A 19,937-nucleotide genomic window follows, 5' to 3' on the forward strand; every position below is an offset into this window, starting at 1 on the left:
CCTGAGTCTCTCCCATATATATATGAGATACACATGTCAATAAACTTCTATTTGTTTTTCTCTTATTCATCTGTCTTTTGTTACAGAGCCTCAGCCAAGGACCTAGAAGTGTAGAATGAAAATATTTTTGTCTTCTCTACAATATATTTCAACATTTTCCCTCAAATATGCCCTTTCAAATGGTTGTTTATGGTGTCTTTTCACTTAGATGATATTTTTTTATGTCTTTAAATATGTCATTTATTGCTCATATTCTTGGTCTAATGCCAAGAAATGCGTATGCCACCTCAAGATTTATTATAATATTTTCCTAAATTTCCTTCTAGTTCTTTATGAGGTCACATTTCTACATTTAAACCTCTGATTTTTATTGAATTTATTATTTTATGTGATATAAGGTAAGAATTTAATCTTTATTTTTTCCAAATGGATAGACTCTTGTCAAACCATTACTTGTTACACAATCCATCAAAAGCCTACTGGCTGAGTGGGTAAGTTCTCAGGCTCCACTTCGGCGGCCCAGGGTTTCACTGGTTCAAATCCTGGGTGTGGACATGGCATCACTCATCAGGCCATGTTGAGGTGGCGTCCCACATGCCACAACTAGAAGGACCCACAACTATAATATACAACTATGTACTGGGGGGATTTGGGGAGAAAAAGCAATAAAATAAATAAATAAATAAATAAGATTGGCAAGAGTTGTTAGCTCAGGTGCCAATCTTTTCTTAAAAAAAAAAGTCCACTGTTTGGAAATGCATGATGAGGTTTTATATATAGGTCAGTCTGTTTCTCATCTTTCTATTTTGTTTCATTAATTGATCTGTTTCTGTGTTAGTTTTCTATTTCTATTATAACAAATTGTCACATACTTGGTGGCTTAAAACAACACAAGTTTATTATCTTATAGTTCTGTAGGTAGGAAATCCAAAATGAGTCTCATTGGACTAAAATCAAGGTGTTCACAAGGGTGTTTTCCTTTCTGGAGGCTCCAAAGGAAAAACCATTTCCTTGCCTTTTCCAGCTTCTAGAGGCTGCCCACATCCCTTGGCTCATGGCCCCCTTTCCTCCATCCTCAAAGCCAACACATAACATTTCTCTGGCCCTGCTTCTGTCATCACATCTCTTCCTCTGGCTCCTCTTCTGCTCCCTCTTTAACTTATAAGGGCCCTTGTGATTACACTGGACCCACCCAGACAATCCAGGATGATCCACATTAAGGTTTAGCAACCTTAGTCCCACCTGCAGCTTTAATCCCTCTTTACATGGAACAATATATCCACAGGTCCCGGGGGTTAGGATGTGGATGCCTTTGTTGGGGGCACTTATACCGCCTACCACACTATTTCAGCCCCCTTACTGATTTTAAAGTACATTTCAGTATTTGTTAGGGCAAAAACACCTTAGTATTCTTTAGTTTTCAAAAAATTCTTAGTTATAAAATCAATAAGTCCTGGGGATGTAATGTACAGCATGGTGACTGCAGTCAATAATACTATATTGTATATTTGAAAGTTGCTGAGAGAAGATCTTAAAGGCTCTAATCACAAGAAAAAAATTTCTCAGGGCCTGCCCCGTGGCCGAGTGGTTAATTTCGCACACTCCGCTTTGGTGGCCCAGGGTTTTGCTGGTTTGGATCCCAGGCATGGACATGGCACCACTCATCAGGCCACGCTGAGGCGGCGTCCCGCATAGCACAACCAGAGGCACTCACAACTAGAAAATACATCTATGTACTGGGGGTGCTTTGGGGAGAAGAAGGAAGGAAAAGAAAAAAACGATCAGCAACAGATATTAGCTCAGGTGCCAATCTTTAAAAAAAAAAGAAAAGAAAAAAGATTTTCTGTAATTATGTGTGACCATTTTGTCATATATACAAATATCGAATCATTATGTTGTACACCTGAAACTAATATAAAGTTATATGTCAACTACACCTCAATAAAAAAAAGAACTCAGGTTTGTACGTCTGAGTATTTTCTCCAAAGAATAAATAAAATGTTTTCTAATTGTCTAAACTTCAAATAGTTCATAAAACTAAAAAAAAAATTCTTGGCTACTCTCATATATTTATTCCACTGCCACTTAGTTTTCCACTGGCAAACTTTAGAATCAATATCATAGTCCAAAGAAAATCTCACCTGGATTTTGTCCAGAAATTGCAGCAAAGAGAAAACTGCAGCAAACAGAAAACTGTATAAAATAAATATCAGAAATGACATCTGGACAACACTGAGTCTTCTCACCCAGGAATAGAGCATTTCTGCAAGTTTATTCCCATCTTCTTTTATGTTCTTGAATTCAGTTTTATAGTTTTGTTGTTATGATCATGCATATTTCTGATTCAGTTTATTCTTAGTGAGGTTTTGTTTTTTTTTTTACCATTTTGTTGTCATTGTAAATGGGATATTTTCTCCATTATAATTTCTATCTGATTATTGCTGAGGGGAGGAATACAAACTGAGTTTGGGATATTTGTGTCCATGACAACTTACTGAATTTTTTTATAATTCTAATGCTTTTTGCCGATTTCCTTGGGCCTCCTGAGTAGATAATCTCATCATCTGAAAAAATATTATGTTTCCAATCATTTAAAAATACGTGTACCTCTTATTGCCTTGGGCGTCATGTCCAGATCAATATTGACTAATAGTGGGAATAGTGGGCAATGAACACATGGCAACTGAGATTAAAAACACAATACCATTTACGATTACTGCAGAGAAATGAAATATTGAGGTATAAATTTAAAAAAAACATGTACAGAACTTATATGTTGAAAACTACAAAACATTGATGAAAGGAATGAGAGAAGATCTAAATAAGTAGAAAGAGAGTGTTCATGGATTAGAAAACTCAATATAGTAAAGATGTCAGTTTGCCACACCTTGATATACAGATTTAATGCAATTCTTACCAAAATCCTAGCAGTATTGTAGATATAGACAAGATTATCTAAAATTTATATAGAAAGGCAAAGGAACTAGAAGAGCTAAAACAATTTTGAAAAAGAAGAATAAAGTGGGAGGAATCACTCGACCCAATTTCAACATTTATATAGCTATAGGAATCAAGATTGTGATATTGAGGAAAAAACAGACACATAGGTCAATGGAACTAAATAGAAAACAGAAATAGTGCCACACTGCTTCTTTTTACAAAAACACAGAAGTAATTCAGTGGAGGAAGGATTGTCTTCTTAAGAAATGATGCTGGTGGGGCCGCCCGGTGGCACAGCAGTTAAGTGTGCACGTTCCGCTTCGGCGGCCCAGAGTTCGCCAGTTCGTATCCCGGGTGCGGACATGGCACCGCTTGTCAACCATGCTGTGGTAGGCGTCCCATGTATAAAATAGAGGAAGATGGGCACAGATGTTAGCTCAGGGCCAGTCTTCCTCAGCAAAAAGAGGAGGATTGGTGGCAGGTGTTAGCTCAGGGTTAATCTTCCTCAAAAAAAAAAAAAAAAGAAAGAAAAGAAATGATACTGGAACAGTTGAATATCCATAGGCAAAAAAAAATCAACCTAAACCTCATACCTAATACAAAACTCAATTCAAATGGATCACAGATTTAAATGAAAAATGTAAAATTTAAAAACTTGGGCATGGGGGCCAGCCCAGTGGCATAGTGGTTACGTTCACATACCCTACTTCAGCAGCCCGGGGTTTGCAGGTTCGGATCCTGGGTGTGGACCTGGCACTGTTTGTCAAACCATTCTGTGGCGGCATCCCACATACAAAATAGAGGAAGACTAACACAGATGTTAGCTCAGGGCCAATCCTCCTCAAACACAAAAAAAAAACCCAAAAACCAAAAAACTTTGGCATGGTGAACAGTTCTTAAACATGACACCAAAAGCACAACCCAGAAAAACCAGATAAATTAGATTTCACCAAAATTTAAAAGTTTATTCTGCAGGGGACCCTGTTGAGAGGATGATCTCTTTTTGTGGTGCTTTTTGTTAAACACGAAGACTTGCATTTTTCAGGCCAGGCACTGCAATTCCAAGTTGGCATTATTATTAAAAAAGCAGGCTTGTTGAGCTTAAATTCAGTGGCAGTAAGGAATGAAGAACAGTGAAACAAGGAGCCCAGAGTATTAACTGACTACAGTCAACTGTCTGATTTCTAAATATGGAGAGGAGAACAAAGATTATATATCCGTAGTGGCTTGTATGCATAAAATTTATCAGGGAAGATAAATGAATATCTCTTAAACATCTGAAAACATCTTCATAAAAACACGTGAATTTCAACAGCAATACCGTTTTCACCTATCAGGTTGGCAAAAATCCCTAAGTTTCATAACTTGGCCTCCCCACGTCACCCTCTCATAGTGCTCATCTTTATCAGAAATGATTTATCTCATCCTTTCTTCTGCTAGATCAGGGATCAGCAAATTTCTTCTGAAAAGGGCCAGATAATAAATAGCATAGGCTTTGTGGCCCATATGGTCTCTGTTGCAACTGCTCAGCTCCGCTGTTGTAACACTGAAGAACCATAAACAATATAATATGGACATGAATGAGGGTGAATGTGTTTCAGTAAAACTTTTATTAGCAGATGCTGAAATGTGAATTTCATATAATTTTCAAGTGTCACAAACTATTCTTCTTTTGATTTTCTTTTCAATCATCATCCAGAAACGTGTAAACCATTCTTAGCTCTGGGGCCATACAAAACTCGGCAGTGGGCTGAATTTGGCCTGCGGGCCACAGTGTGCCCACTCCTGTGCTAGAACACCAACCCCAGGGAGTCCTGTCGGCTTGCTTCCCTGCTGCACCCCCCGCGCCCAGAACAGTGCCTGGCACCCAGGAGGCTCTCAATAGATGTTTCTTGAGTGAGCAAGTGAATAGAATGATGAGTCGGGTAGTGAGCTACTGAAGGAGAGGAGAAGTGAGTGAGTTGGCTCAGTCCTACTCTCAGGGCATCAGTTTACCCTTGTCTGAACCCAAGCAGGCTCCCCCAAGAAGTCTTAGAAAGAGATCAGAAGGCTGAGTCCAGAGTTGCAATTCAGCATCTTTATTCCTCCCCTTTAGCTCGAGGGTGATTCTGACAAACAGCTTCCACCAGGAGGAGGCACAAAGGACTGGGCTGGGCAGGGACTCCCCAAGGATCCGGCCTCCTCCTCCTCCCGTGGGGTTGGGGTTGGGGCCATGATCCAAGCTCAGCATTCCTGGGGAGGAGGGAAGCGGACCACTCTGCAGCCTCTGTGGCCCCCTACCTCTGACGGCCACATTAATGGGCACCAGCCACCTCTACACGCCAGACAGGAGGGACCTGGAAGAGTGACTTCATCTTCCTCCATAAGCACAGGCGCATGATCGCAGGGGCCCGGGAGAGGCAGCGCATGGTCAGTGTCCAGACACATGGCTCTGGCCTGTGGCCCAGTTGGCAAACATAAAGCCTAGACTGATCGCCATGAAGAGGACCCCCAGGACACCAAAACACAGAGCCTGTAGACGAGAGGGATAGAAGATAGAGCTGCTTGGGTCTCCACACCTGAGCTGCTCCTGAGAATGTTCCTCCAGCCCTCCCCTCCCTCCACAGAGTGCCCCATTCTTCCTGACTCTCCTTTGTGCTCCCTCTCCTTCCTTAAAACCAGCCCCTTCCTGTGAAGCCCACTTCCATCTTCCTGGAACCCTTCAGGGAGTACTCTCCTCCATCCTCCTTAAAAGGACTCCCAACCCTCTTCTAATAATGCTCCTTCCATCTGTCTGGAGAAGGCTCCCTCTGTGCCAGCCCCTTCTTGAGTGCTCCCTCTGTCTTCCCAGACTCTGCTGGTGCTCTGCTCAGCCCCTTCCTAAGCCAAGCTCCTTCCTGCTTCCAGACCATCTGCCCCCTCCCTAGATCGATGCTCTCTCTTCCCCGAGTCCCCACTTGAGAATGTTCCTTCTAACTCTAGCCATCCTGGGGTGCTCCCTCCTCAGAATGCTTCCTCTTTCCCCAGCCCTTCCCTGAAATGCTCACCTGGATCTTGGGCCAGGAGTAGATGGGCTCCACCTCAGAGGGTACAATGCGGAGGTAGAAGATGCTGGGAAGGATGAAGATGAGGCTGGGGGCTGAGGTGGACCCTGGAGGACAAGCAGGAGGGACAGGAGTCAATGTAAGTTTGGGGTACAAGGCCCATATTAGGTGGTGTCTGGGACTGGGGTTGGGGGTACTGACCAATAACCCCAAAGATATCCCGGATGGTCGGCACGCAGATGACAAGGACATTGACCAAGACAAGCAGCATCAGGGCTATGGCCACATGCCGTGGCCAGCTGAAGGCCTTGCTTGGGAACAGCAGCTGCTGCAGGGCCCGGCGGATCTGTGGCCAGAGTAGGGTTGGAGACGGGTCAGGGCCAAGTGCTGCCTCCCCTCCGTGTGGTCATCTGTCTTTAACTCCACCCTCTATCTGAGCATCCCCCTGTGCCTCCACCCTCTGTCTGAGATCCCTGTCTCTCTCCATCTACCTCTATCTCCCTCTTCTGTCTAGTCATCCTACCTCCCCATCTGAGAGTCTTGTCCCTCCTACACCTCACTACTTCTGCCTCCACCCTTTTTCTGTCCATCTCTCTTTCTTCATTCTGTCCATCTATCTATGCCTCTACCTCCTGACCATTCCTGCCTCCATCTTTTGTCTAGCCAGATATCTGTGCCTCCTTCCTCCAAGTGACTACCCTGTCCCCATGACTCTCTCTGGTCTGCCATCTATGTCCCCCTTCTGTCTAACCATCTATTTTTGCCTTCTCTGTCCATCTGACAACTCTGCCTTCACTATCCATGCCTGCCTCCTCCATCCATCCTTCCACTCCTATCTCCACCCTCCATCCAAACATCCATGCCTATGCCCTATACCCATCCATCCATGTCCCCCCGCTCCACGGGCCCACCCTCGCCCCCACGCACAGGGAACAGCACGACTGGTACAGTGAGAGTCACCGCGAGCAGCACAGCCAGGCGCACACAGAGGATGAGCAGGTCCTTCTGGCTGTACATGTGCAGCATCTCTGCCTCCACGCTGCCTGGGCCATAGGACATAGGACATGGGATGCAGGATGTGGTGGGAGCACCAGGACCAGTGTCCCAGAAACACACACACGCATGCATGCACACATGCACGCAGACACAGTGATGAAATCTACATGTGTGATATGTACCCTCCTTTTGGAAACTGATGGGTCTGAGGGCATGGAGGAAAAGTGCTCAGGCTCCTGCCCTAGCAGTCTGCCCAGTCCCCACCCCAGTTCCCACCCAACCCTAGCCCCAGCCCCACTCACTGTAGAAGGTGAGGTATCCAAAGGTCGCTGTGAGCCCATACATGCAGAACATGGCCCCAATGGACACGTTGGCCACAGCCTGCATTCTGCGCTTGGAGGGTCTAAGGTATAGAAGTCACGTAGCTGTCATGCCCAGACCCCCGGACTTGGCCCAGGCCCCCTCAAAACCAGCCCCTACCCTCCAGAGTCCCCTTCTCCCAGAGCTGACATCCAGCTGGGACACACTGGGATGCTCATTTCTGCTTCCCCTGTGTGATTAGCCAAGCCTCCCCTCTCTGTCCATCCATATCTCGTCCCATATGACCATCTTTGCCCATCTCCTCTGTCTGACCACCTCTGCCTTTCCCTTCCATCTGACCATCCGTGCCATCCCCCTCTGTCTGATATCCCCCCATCATATCATCCCTGCCCACCTTTTGTTCATCTATATCTTCCTCCATCTGACGATCCTCGTCTCCCTATCCCCAATCATGCATGCCACCCCCTCATCTGATCATCTCTGCTTCCCCACTCTGTCCATTCACACTTGTACTGGAGGGTAAAATACTTAAGCCCCAATCAGTAAAGAGTCACTGCCCTGCATCCCCCAAGTCCTCCTGGCCACCTCAAACTCTTGCCCTGGCACAATCTAGCCATGATCAAGCTACAGTACCAGGACTGCTGTAGGGATTATCAGACCTTATGACTACTGCCCCACCTGCTGGCCCATCACACATGCCCATTTGCCTGCCCACTCACCGGTAGAGCTCCGTGTAGATGGGCAGCACCTCAGGGTGGCAGACGAAGGCGAAAGCCATAATGGGCACCGTGTAGAACATCTGGGGGGATGGCCCAAGTACACAAGATTAGAGCCTATGGGCTTCCATCCTCTCCTCCCCATCCCCCAGGCCCTGCCATGGCCCTCCACAGCAGACACATAGAAGCCCCTGATGTCCGAAACCTGGCTCTACTCTGAGCAGAGTGCACTGTGTGACAGGACCAGATGGCCTGAGTGTGGTGCAAGCCCTACACGTATGCCTGCACACCCACCTGTGAGTCAACTGTGAACATGTGGGCCTCACAGCTTCTGTTGAACCCCTGGAGGGGAAGATCCGGGGGGCCCTTGCTCTCCGTGGCTGTCTCATTGCGGCCTATGACACAGCCTAGCTGGAACTTCTTATAGATGACCTGGGGGAGGGCAGGTGAGGAAGCAAGGTCATGGGGAAGGCTATGTCCCAACATTCCAAACTCTCTCCCCACTTTTTCACGTCCTTCTCTCTCAGACTCACCGAAATGAGGAAAAACAGCATACAGGTCAGAGAGAGACCACTAGTATATCCCAGGTAGCCTGCAAGGGGCAATACACAGAGCCTCAGAAACCAAGGGACCCCCATCCCCACAGCAAATATCAAACTCCCAGTCTGGTCTTCAAGGCCCCCTCACCCCAATTATGCCACACTTTTGTACAAGCTTTTATGTTTACCTGGACCAGCCGCCCCTCCATAACAAACTCCTATTCATCTGTTAAAACCCACATCAAACAAACTCTCCCTTGATGTTCCACAGCCCTTGAAAATGGGTGTTTTCTCAATCTGACTCCCCTTCTCTAATTCCACCATCCAATGACCAACACAGGAAGCCTCTTACCCAAGTGTCTCATGAGGGCCAGGGGCAAGATGATTAACACACTGACAATGATGATGAGGAGGTTTCCCTTCAAGAACCAGTCCCTAGGGAGACAGGCAGACAGAGTGACTAGCTGCCAGCCAAAGAAAACTGTCAGGCAGATACTCAGAAGACTGCCAGACAGACAGATTTCTGCCTGCAGTCAGGAGAGATAAGCCAACAGCTCAGCTTCGAGAAGTCATTCGGGTGGCTACAGTGACAAATGGCACAACAGGATTGGCAGAAACAGCCAGAGTGATTATCAGACTGTCAGTTGGACACTCAGAGGGATACAGCTGAGAACACATACACAGCCAGAGAAAACTGCGCCGATAGACTCGCAAGTGGACATACAACCAGACGGGCAAACACTCAAAATCAGTCAGACTCACACAGTCCAACACAAGGTGCCAGACAGAGTGAGTCACGACCCTGGCGTGTCTGACAGGTAGAACAGTCTGATGAGCTGGAAGACAGGCAATGAAGCAGAGTCAGACAAAAAGTCAGAAACACACGTCTGGTTGTTTTAACAGCTCAAGGTTTGCTGAACACCTGAAAGTAGCTGGACTAATTTGGCCACACAGTGAAAGACTGAAATAGAGCCAGAATCAGCTAGCTGGCCACACTGCTGGAACCAAGCTCAAAGAAAGAGTGGGATCTGTATAGACGTTGGAAGGAGGTGCCCAGGCAAGAGAGTCAGTCAGTACAGAATTCGCTGAACAATTGCTCATTCGTTGTATTGAGTATCTACATGTTCCAGACATTCACACACTCTCTTTCTATCTCCTACGCACAGGTACACAGAAATAAACCAACAAAGCACCACTGGCCGTATACACTGTGGGAGCTGATTATAACAATTAGACACACTTAGTCACATAAACCGTCAGCTACCTAGATGATTTCAGAATCACACCAAAGATCCAACAGTATACACACAGAATCAGCCATCATATACAAACAACTGAACAAACTCAATCAGCAGACGGATCCAGAATCAAACATACAGCCGGCCGGATGCATACTTAGAACAACAGTCAAACGTACATGGTTGGAACCATAAAACAAAGGATATCTACAGTCATAGTCAAGAATCACACAGCCAGAGAGAATTTGCCAGAACAATGGTCACTAAATTAAACACATAAATGGAGTGTACTGGCATATACAGTTGGAGCAAGTCACATATACATAGTTGGCACCACAACACACAAACAAAGACAAACATACACACTGCTGGAGCCAGTGACCATACACTTACAGCTAGACATATTCAGCCAGGTTGATCAACCCAACATCAAGCAGAATCCGCTGGACAGGGAAAGTCAGAGTAAGCAAACGTCAAATACACATGGTCGGAATCACAGTATACAGGACACAGCTGGAGTCAGCTATCATACAGCAGGCCTGAGAATCTGCCAATACAACAGTCACAGAATCAAACCCACAGACAAAGCTTAGGTCTACTGGATATGTACAGTCACATGGTCGGCATCAGAGTACACTGCACATGTGGAGTCAGCCACCAGACAGAATCAGCCAGAACAACAGTCACAAAAATCAACACATGGTCTACTGGACTCATAGTCAGAGCAACAGCCACACATCCTGTTGGCATCACAATGCACAGGAATCACAGTCTGACCAAACTGGCCTGCCCAACAGTCTCAAAATAGAACACCAGGGAGTCAGCTGGACATAGAGTTGAAGACGGCAGCCAGACCTCACAGGCAGAGTCAGGGGCCTGCGGGCCAGAGCCAAGGGGTGTTGCTCACTCACCCCTCGGGGTCCATGTTCAGGAAGGTGCCGATAACCAGGGGGAGTTCAGATTTAATGATGAACAGGTAACTGGACATGGCTGGTGCAGGGGGAGGAGGTGTAAGCAGAAAGATTCCCCTCATCCTCATACCCCATCTTCCCCGGCCCAGCCTGGGGAAGCCCACCTCACCCCACCCTCTGCTCCCAAGTTGACTCCCCACCTCCCAGAGTCCTCACCCCCAACATTGTGCAGACAGATGACAGCGGCCACCACTACCTTCCCTGCAGGCCCCAGTGCCCTCTGTCCCAGCTGCTCATAGGCTCGGATGCCTGGTGGGGGGGGGGACAGGGAGGAACAGTTTGTGGGTTCAGGAGGCCAGGCCAGGGGTGAGGAGTGCAGGGGTCAGAGGGTCTGGAAGCTGGGGCGTTGGGTGTGACTGATGGGAGTGGGAGGTGAGGGTTAAGCAGTCTGGGAGGTGCGATCTGTGGCCAGGGACTGGTGGCCAGGGAGAAGATTAGTGGCTAGATGTGGGTAGTAGGGGTCTTGGGAGCAGGACTGGACTGAGACCATGGTGGGAGTGAAGTCTGAGATCTGCAGTGGGAGCTTGGGAGGCTGAGGAGAGGGGGTCAGAGGTGGAGTGGAGTGGTCTGGGGGCCGGGAGGGTCTGAGCAATGAGGTTTGACGGCCAGACCGAGGGCGAGGGTTGGGGATCTGGGAGCTCAGATAAGGTCTGAGAGCCAGGGTGCAGGGTGGGGTCTTGAGTCCAGGGAGTTAGGTGTGGGATCTGGGGTCCTGGCTCTAGGATCTGGGGTCAGGGTGCTATGTCCAGAGTCTGGAGTTTGGGTTGAGATCTGGGGTCTCAGGTCAGGGTGGGAAGGTTCAGGGTCTGGAGTCCAAGGTCTGGGATGAGCTCTGGGTCTCACCTACAACACCAGCACAGGTCAGCAGGAGATGGATGGAATATGAAGACAGAAGAGCAATGCATAGCAGCAGGGCCCTATGGCAGATGGCACAGCTCAGACTCAGCCCCCAGGCCTCCCACCTGCCCCACACACCCCCAGCCTCCCCCCCAGGCCGCCTAGGACTCACAAGAAGAAGAGGACCCCTGTGTGGGCCATAGCATAGGCCAGCCCCAGGATGCCGCTGCCCATGATGGCGTTGCTGAGGTTGAACACTGACATTCCAAACGATGTCTTCCCATCGAACTGCGGGTAAGGGGCAAGGCCCAGGCACACATGGGGAAGGGGACCAGGGAAGGAGACCAGTGCTAGGGCCCAGGAAAGACTAGGGAAGAGTGACTGGGGTAGGGAGAAGCCCAGGAAGCATCACTGGAGAAAGGGAGAAGCTAGGAAGGAAAAGGAGTTGAAGCTAGAAGGAAAAGGAGGGAAGAAACTGGGAGAGGCAGAACCGGGAAGGGAAAACACTAGGAGAAATTTTGGAGGGGAGCAGATGGAAGTGGATAGGAATAGGGGAGGGTGGAGCAGCTACCAGAGGCAAAACAGCTGGGGAGGCGAGTAGCTAGGGATAGGGAGCAGCTGGGGCAGTAAAGAGCTAGGCAGGGGAACCGCTGGGAAGGGGGAGTAGCCAGGAAGAGGGAGCAGTAGGAGAGGAGATGAGTTAGGCAAGGTGCAGCTGGGACAGATCCTGTGGGGTCACTCACATCCATAAACTGGGCTGGCTTCCTCCCAGGAGCAGCACTATGGCTGGGCAGGAAGCCCTCACGTTCCTGCCTGTAGCTGAATAGGGCAGGGAAATCGGGGCTGATGAGAGGGTAATCCTGCCCCTGACCTCGACCCCTTGGGCCCCCGACTCACCCCACAGCACCCGCAGGGAGGGCTCCATTAATCTTTGGATCCTGCAGTTCCATCCTGTGGGCAGAGAAATGGGATAGGGTGTCAGGGATGGAGCAGAGGGGCTACAAAGTGGGGAGAGCTAGACGAAGACAGGTGGGGGTCAGATAGAGACAGACAGAGACACAGAAACAGAGATGAGGTGAGGGGAACAGGAACAGAGGGATGAGAGAGACAGGGAGATGAATGGAGAAAATCTGAGACAAGAGTGAGAGTCCAACAGAGAAAGAGATGGGAGAGAGAGGAGGGGATCAGAGGGGGAGAGACGCCAATAGTTACTGAGAGACAGAGATGAAAAGAGGGCAGTGAAAGAGAAATAGAGGGAGAGAGACACAGAGAGACAGAGCGACCCCATGGCAGATGAGATGGCCATTTGGAGCTAGGATAGCCTCTCCTCCCAGGCCCCAGACTCACACCGTCTCTCTTGCTGTCTCTTTCCTTCCCCGTCCCCTGCGCACCGCCCCCCCTCTTCCCTCCACCCACACCGCATGGCCAGGCCACTCACTCCTTACAGGGACACGTGTCAGCCTGGCTGCCCCACCCCTCCTAATGCCCCCTACCCCCCTCCTCCCTGCCTGGGCCCCACGCCTGAGCTCAGAGCTGATGCAACCTGTTAAAGGTGCCGGGGGTGGGGGGCGGGCTTGGAGACCCCAGACCGACGCCGCAAACGGCTCTCTGCCACAACTCTGAATATCCTCACTAGAGGCCAGAGACAATTCTCCCAACTGAGCCCCCTTCCAGGGAGAGAAGTGACCCATGGTCCCCCATTTAATCCTCCTCCTAGGGACGAGAAGTATTTTCTAGGACCCCTGTCAAGTCTTAAACACTCGTCTCCTGGCAGACGGAACTTTGGAGACACTTCCAGACTTGAGACCCTTCCTGGGATTGGGGTGTCTCAGGAGCCTGCCTTGAGCCCTTATTTCCCCTCCTGAGGATGAGCTATCTGAGACCTTCATCAAAAGCCCCCTCCTAAGGGCTGATGTGTTTCCTGGGGTGGGGGCGTCTGCAATCCCCATGCAAGCCAGGAGCCCCTGTCTTCTGGATGGAGTGTCTCTGAAGAAACCCCAGCCCTGAGCTTACTTCCTGGGAATGCCCAGTATCTCAGAAACCCCTCTTCAAGGTTCCCATCGTTGCTAAACCTGCCTCCAGGAAGCCCCCTCCCCAAGCCCTGAATCTCCTTCCTGGGACGGGGAGGGCTCTCAAGGATCCCCATCCTCAGTCCTGAACACCCTCTGGAGACTCCCACCCACTCCTGAATTCACTTGCTGGGAGCAAGGTACCAAAAGGACTCCCCCTCCCATTCAATTCCCCACTAGTGCTAGAAATGTCTCCGAGGAACCCCTGAGCCCCCTCCAGCGACCTCCCACTTGTGCCTCGGGGTCTTCGGAGCCCCCCCGCCACGGCAAGCGCCCCCTCCTCACCTCGTTGCTCCTCTCAGCTCCGAAGCAGCAGCAACTCAGACTGCAGTTCTGGGACCCCGCCCGGCCCGGACCCTGCCCCCGCCCCGCCCTGCAGCCAATCAGCGCCGCCCCGCTCGCTCCGAGGCTAATCTGCGAGGGCTGAGCCCCATCTGGCCCGCGGATTTTTTTTTTTCTGGGAAGAAGTTTTAATTTTAATTCAGTTTCCCTCCTTCTGGCTCTGGGCGGGGGAAGTAGCCTGAAAGGGCAGGGTGGGGGCTGCCTCCCCTCATCTGGACCCACGTGGAGGGAGACAGAGGTTTGTATGGATCTTGGTTGGGGGGTAGGGTTGATGGACAGAAAGACTGAGGAAGTGGATCGACACCTAGACAGAGGGACAGGCAGACAGAGGGGACTGACTCAGGGGTCGGGCACACAGTGGGATGGGATGGATGACCGGATGACAGCAGAAAGGAGAGACCAGAGATAGAAAGAGAAACAGTGACAAATAGAGGCAGGCAGGCAGGCAGGAGAAACAACACAAGGACAGACAACAGAGGGGACAGAAAGACAGACAGGGTGTGGGGTAGTGGTAGACAGGCAGAAGGGCAGTCACAGGGAGAAAGACGGACAGACAGACACAGAAACAGATGGGTGGCAGGGATAGGCTCATGTAAGCACCTGGAGGAAGGCAACAGGCAGTGGGGCCCAGTAATACACAGGAGACACAAGTTGCAGATAGACAGGTGGACACAGCCAGACATATTCCCAAACAGAGATTGGGAGCGGACACACCGGTCCAGAGAGACAAGGGGACAGAGGGAGTAGTTGAGGCAGAGAGACACCTGGAGGGACAGATGACAACAGGCAGAGAAAGGTTCAGGCAGAGGGGCTGACAGGGATGATGGACAGACCTGGGGACAGCAGTGGGACAGGTGCAAGGATAAACACAGCCAGGCCACTAGAGGCTGACCTCAGACAGACAGCCGAGCCGAGAGAGAACCCTAGATCTCAGGGGTCCCCAGAGGGAAGCAAGGAGGGCATTTGTGGTTGGGTGGGGAGGGTGGACATGCACTGTCTGTAAACTAGGCACACCCTGCAGGCCTGGATCCACCCAGGCATTGGGTGGGGCCTGTCTACACCCTAACTGAGCTCCACTGTCTTCTGTCTGACTGTCTTATATGGGGGTCTGTCTGTTCATTCTCATCCAGGCATGTGACAGGCATGTCTGTCCCCCGTTAGGCTTGTGTCTCCTGCAGGGAGTCAGGCGGGGTGGACTTGGGGTCCAAACCCAACTGGACTGGACTGCTTGAGGCCCAGGTGGACTAGAGGCCTCTGTCTGGGCCCCTCCACCCGCCTGCCCACCCCCCACAGGGAGCACAAAATTCCCGGAAAGGCCAGGGGCTGGCTGGGGCTTCAAAGCTAGCCTAGATGCCCCCACCCCACCCGCAGCTGGAAGAGGACGAGGGATGGGGCGTTTACTTCCCCACAGCGGGAGAGAGACTCTTGCACACTCTGAGTCCATCCAGAGGCTCAGAGATGGAGGCACACTCACCGTCACCCACAAAAGTACAAACTTGCACGCAGACTCACAGCCATGCATGGAGAATACAGGCTGACATATGAACACACACAGACTGCACACGGATAGCCCAGGCCAGGGTACAGTTACATACTCACGGCCACACAGAGTGACTTAGTCTTACAGGTATCATCACCCACAGCCTCAGAGCTGCACCCAGAGAGCACAGATTGACACGGGGATAGGCTCACACCGATTTACAGCCACTATAGACTCATGGACATCATCGCCCACAGACTCAACAGCCAGACCCAAGAGAACCATCAGGCAAATCACACACAGACTCACAGCCACACACACAGCCCACAAGTGTGATTTCATACAGCCGACACCATCACCCCGGGCCCAGTGTCTCCCACACGCAATTCCAGTCTCAGACAGCTCTGGAGGCCAATGTCCAGATTTAGGCTCTCTAAGGATACCTCTGTGCACGTGAACTCGTGTGTGAACTTGTGACCACGTGTGACCACATGCAGCTCTGGTCACAGAGAGAGAGGCACTCACAGGCAGGCACAATTGTACAGAGAAACCACAGTCACAGACGTACATACAACCACATTCAAGCAGATGGCTACACACAGCCTTGTACACACACAGCTACTCACAAATCAAGTCTACAAAGAAATGCACAGGGAAGGTGTAGACAGGTGCACAAGCCAGGAATGCAAGGATGCCGAGGGTCTGCTTACAATGGTTACAAAGAGGAAATCCCAAAACTGCCCCTAAAGCTGCATGGAGAGGAAAAAGGGAACCAGAGAGGACACATACAGTGGCACCAAAAGAAATATCCATAGGGCACACCCACCTCCAGCCACTCAGCAAGGAGAGACACAACGTGCGGTGGCAGAGAAGACACACATACATAGGAGACACACGCACAGGAGAGACAAATAAACACACTCCTCACCCACAAGCATTACCAACGAGACACATACACACCCAAGGAATACACACACAACCCCATATAGATGAATTTCACAAGCAGCCAGTACCAACACACACAGTCGCTGAAAAGGAAACACACGAGTTGGACAGGCAGCCAAAGACACAAGACACAACCAGGCCAGTTACATGGGAAGACACACGTGGAACTCACATCCATGTGTTTGTGGCTGAGAACATGTACAGGCAGGTGAGATGCACTCAGGGTCTCCACACACATACACACTCCCCTGTCTATCCCGGCCCTTCTCATGTCTCTCTCCTCCATACTCCTCCCCCCAGAGCCATTACACCATCTGTGCTACAGGCTGGCCAGGGAAAGAGACACCTGTCAGCAGAGGCCTTAGCCCAGATGGCTAAGGTAGCAGGGGTGGTGGGTGGCGGGGAGGGTGTTGGCAGGTGCCTAGATTTCAAGAAAAGTCTGAAGTGTCCTGGCCCAAGAACTAGTGTACCTTGGACAAAAACAGACACCCCCAGCCACCACCTCCAGGCAGCAGCTTCCTGCTCTCATCTCTGATCATTCCGCTCCCTTCCCAGGGCCTTCCCTGGCCCTTCACCATTGCCCAGCACAGCAGGTACTCAATAAATGCCAGGCACACAGCAGGTGCTCAATAAATGCCACTTATCAAGTGTCATATTATCATCATTAGTATTTTTATTTCTGCCAAGTGAATGCTTCTCGAGGAGGGATGCACCCCATAGCTCAGCTAGGTTTCAGGGCACTACAAACAGCAGGTGCTCAACATATGCTGGTAGGAGGAAAAACAGAGGGAAAGAGAAATCTGGCTGCAGAAGACAGCCTGCTTTAGAGGGAACAGATGTCTTGAAGCATGACCGAGGCCTTGAGGCCATGCCAGGGATAAAAACGCTTTGTTAGTTCATCAAAGTGGGGCCCTTTCTCAGGGTCATTTAAGGCTTTTGTTGGTTCAGCAAAGCAGACCCTTGTGTGACATTTGGAATTCCTACCGAGTCTATTAAACGTCAGTTTGGGTTCTTGTCAGTTCTTCTAAGCAGACCCCTGCTTTTCATTAAAACAGGTCACTGCTCAGCAGCCTTCGGGGGAGGGAGCCACAGAGCAAAGCAGTTCACAGCACGAGCTCTGCCGCTTACTAGCTGTATGGCCAGGAGCGAGTTCCGAAACCTCACCGTCTCAGCTTCCCCCAGGGCATAATAACACCTAACTCCTGGGGCCATTGGGAAGATTGAAGGAATTAATACAAGCAAAGCACTTAGAACAATGCTCGCTGGACACTCAGTAATTGCTCAATAAGATTTGTGAAAGGAATTAATGAATTCTTCTCGCCGGTGAAAGCAGCGCCCCACCAGGCTGCATTTCGGATTCTAATCTCTCCTTTCATGCAGGCTCCCCACTGAGTAACTCTTCCGTCCCTCAAAGCAGCCCCTGGGCAGCAAGGCTTTCTGAGTCAGTGTCTAGTCCCCTGCGCCTGGACCACCCCGTCTTTCCCTCACGTGATAAGATGCCCTCCGGTACAGAGCTGGCCTGGCAGTTCCCCCTTCCTTGACCTCTTCAGGAGGCTGAGGGGAGGACACCTTTACACTCAGTGGGGTGCCGGGTGGGAGCTGCAGGCCGACACCCTATTTCGGGAACAGCCTGCGGAGTTCAGAGCCTGGCTCCTGTCCCCCAGTCCCCCGGCCCTGCTGGAGGAAGCAAATTTCTTTGCGAAAAATTAAACATCCTCTTTGTGAGAGGCAAGAAAACAGGACGTGGGAAGTGTCCCACAGGGTGAACATGGGCCCCCAATGCCTGGCACCAGCGGGGGCCTGGTGGCTTGAACCCTGGCTTTCTCACACTTGCTCACCTCCGCAGGGGAGCGTGTTCCCACCACCCCCACAAGGCTCTGGAGCTCTGCTGACAAGCTCTTGCTTCCTCTCTGGCTATGGAGACTCCCCCAGGAGGTGCTCTCTGTGTCTCTGCGCGTCTGTCTACGCCTCCCCGGGCCCCGCATAGATGCAGAACACACCACTGAGGAAAGAATGAAGGAACAAAGCGACAAAAGGGTGGATTCGACAAACATCTACTGAACACCAACTGTGTGCTGGGCCCTATTCTAGGTGCCTGGGAAACAGCAGTGAACAAGACAGAACAGAAATCCCTGCCTAGTGAAGCTCACATTTCTAAGGAATATGAATCAATTGTTCAGTTCTTTGGATACTCGCCAAGCTTGTTCCCGTGTCAGGGGCTTTGCACTTGGTGTTCTCTCTGCCTGGAATGCTCTTCCTCCAAATATTCCTAGGGGGTGCTCCCCTTCAGCTCTCAGCCCAAATGTCACCTCCTCAGAGAAGCCCTCCCTGATCAGGCTAAAATAGCAACTCAACCCCTCTGTTAGCCTCCATCTCTTTCACCCTACCTTATTATTCTTCATAATAACATAACATTATATATTTACATACTTAATGGTATATTTATATTTAGTACAGTTACTTCAGTAAACAAATATACATAGATATTAGCATATTTATACATATCAGCATACATATTTATATATTATATGTATAAGATGACACATAGTGGGCTGGCCCTGTGGCCGAGTGGTTAAGTTCGCCCACTCTGCTTTGGCGGCCCAGGGTTTTGCTGGTTCGGATCCTGGGCAGACATGGCACCGCTCATCAAGCCATGCTGAGGCGCCGTCCCACATGCCACAACTAGAAGGACCCACAACTAAAAATACACAACTATGTACCAGGGGGCTTTGGGGAGAAAAAGGAAAAATAAAATCTTAAAAAAAAATGATACATATGTTATATATACACTAAAAAACATCCATAAATATATACTTCCTTAAATTTACATATAATAGCATATTGTATTTATTATATTTGTTTACTAATACATAACATAATTTATATACTAGTAAATATTACGCATCACTGTATTTCTATATAATCACATACATATTAAAAGGCATATATGTTTATAGACCTAACATAGTAATATATATCTTCCCTCATCTGTTTCCTCATCTATAAACTGGGGGAAATTACAGTGACTACCTCATGTTGTTGTCATAAGGATTTAAAATGAGTTCAAGGAAGAACTCAGCAGTGTGCTGGAGCCTACTTGGCACGTTTGCAGATCGCTTGTTTAATTTTCAGGAATTTTGCGAAGTGGTTGTTAAACACAGTTATTATTAAAAATGAAATGATATAAACTTACAATTAAATAAATTAGATGTTTTAAACGTAATAAATACTAGAAACTCCTCACTTTCTTACTATTTTACTACATTTCACTATTCTCTATGCTCTTGAGGGCATTTACCCCTATTTTAACTGTATGGTAGAAATATGACATAATGGTGCACTACTGCATGTCTTCTGAACTCTGTGTTCCGTGACTACACGTTGATAACTTGAAATCTAACAAGATGATAGTATGTGAATCATGTAAACCATGGAAAATAGAAATGTTAGAAATCAAGCCTTCCTCCTTCGCTACCTCCAAAGAGCCTGTTGTTAACCATTTACCAGCACACCACCCAGG

At 49.3% G+C, this 19,937-nt stretch overlaps 1 protein-coding gene across 3 annotated transcripts; it reads right to left on the bottom strand.

Moving 5' to 3' along the window:
- Window positions 1-5,002: 5,002 nt before the first annotated feature.
- On the bottom strand, window positions 5,003-14,065 carry SLC38A5 (solute carrier family 38 member 5). 3 transcript variants are annotated; one of them, XM_070606697.1, is made up of 16 exons: window positions 13,936-14,065; window positions 12,479-12,532; window positions 12,325-12,400; window positions 11,754-11,869; window positions 11,588-11,661; window positions 10,901-10,993; window positions 10,685-10,763; window positions 8,888-8,970; window positions 8,530-8,588; window positions 8,291-8,428; window positions 8,000-8,079; window positions 7,262-7,362; window positions 6,891-7,006; window positions 6,165-6,309; window positions 5,967-6,070; window positions 5,003-5,452 (listed from the first exon to the last, which is right to left on the bottom strand). In XM_070606697.1, exons 2-16 carry the CDS (start codon window positions 12,529-12,531, stop codon window positions 5,351-5,353), a joined length of 1,419 nt encoding a protein of 472 aa, XP_070462798.1. In that variant the 5' UTR covers window position 12,532; window positions 13,936-14,065; the 3' UTR covers window positions 5,003-5,350. The 3 variants fall into 3 exon arrangements, with proteins under 3 accessions (XP_070462798.1, XP_070462799.1, XP_070462800.1); XM_070606698.1 differs by lacking the exon at window positions 13,936-14,065 and adding an exon at window positions 12,929-12,975; XM_070606699.1 differs by lacking the exons at window positions 6,165-6,309; window positions 6,891-7,006 and having other exon boundaries at window positions 13,936-14,002.
- Window positions 14,066-19,937: the final 5,872 nt, after the last annotated feature.

The sequence above is a fragment of the Equus przewalskii genome, chromosome X, assembly GCF_037783145.1.
Source record: "Equus przewalskii isolate Varuska chromosome X, EquPr2, whole genome shotgun sequence".
NCBI classification, from domain to species: Eukaryota; Metazoa; Chordata; class Mammalia; order Perissodactyla; family Equidae; genus Equus; species Equus przewalskii.

Bases quoted from the DNA above. Each gene is read 5' to 3' on its own strand.
- SLC38A5 (XM_070606697.1), bottom strand. From the start codon at position 12,531: ATGGAACTGCAGGATCCAAAGATTAATGGAGCCCTCCCTGCGGGTGCT. The intron at 7,363-7,999 runs GTGAGTGGGCAG...TCTATACCTTAG, and splicing joins ATCTACACGGAGCTCTACCG to ACCCTCCAAGCGCAGAATGC. The intron at 5,453-5,966 runs GTGAGCATTTCA...TCTCGTCTACAG, and splicing joins ACTCCTGGCCCAAGATCCAG to GCTCTGTGTTTTGGTGTCCT.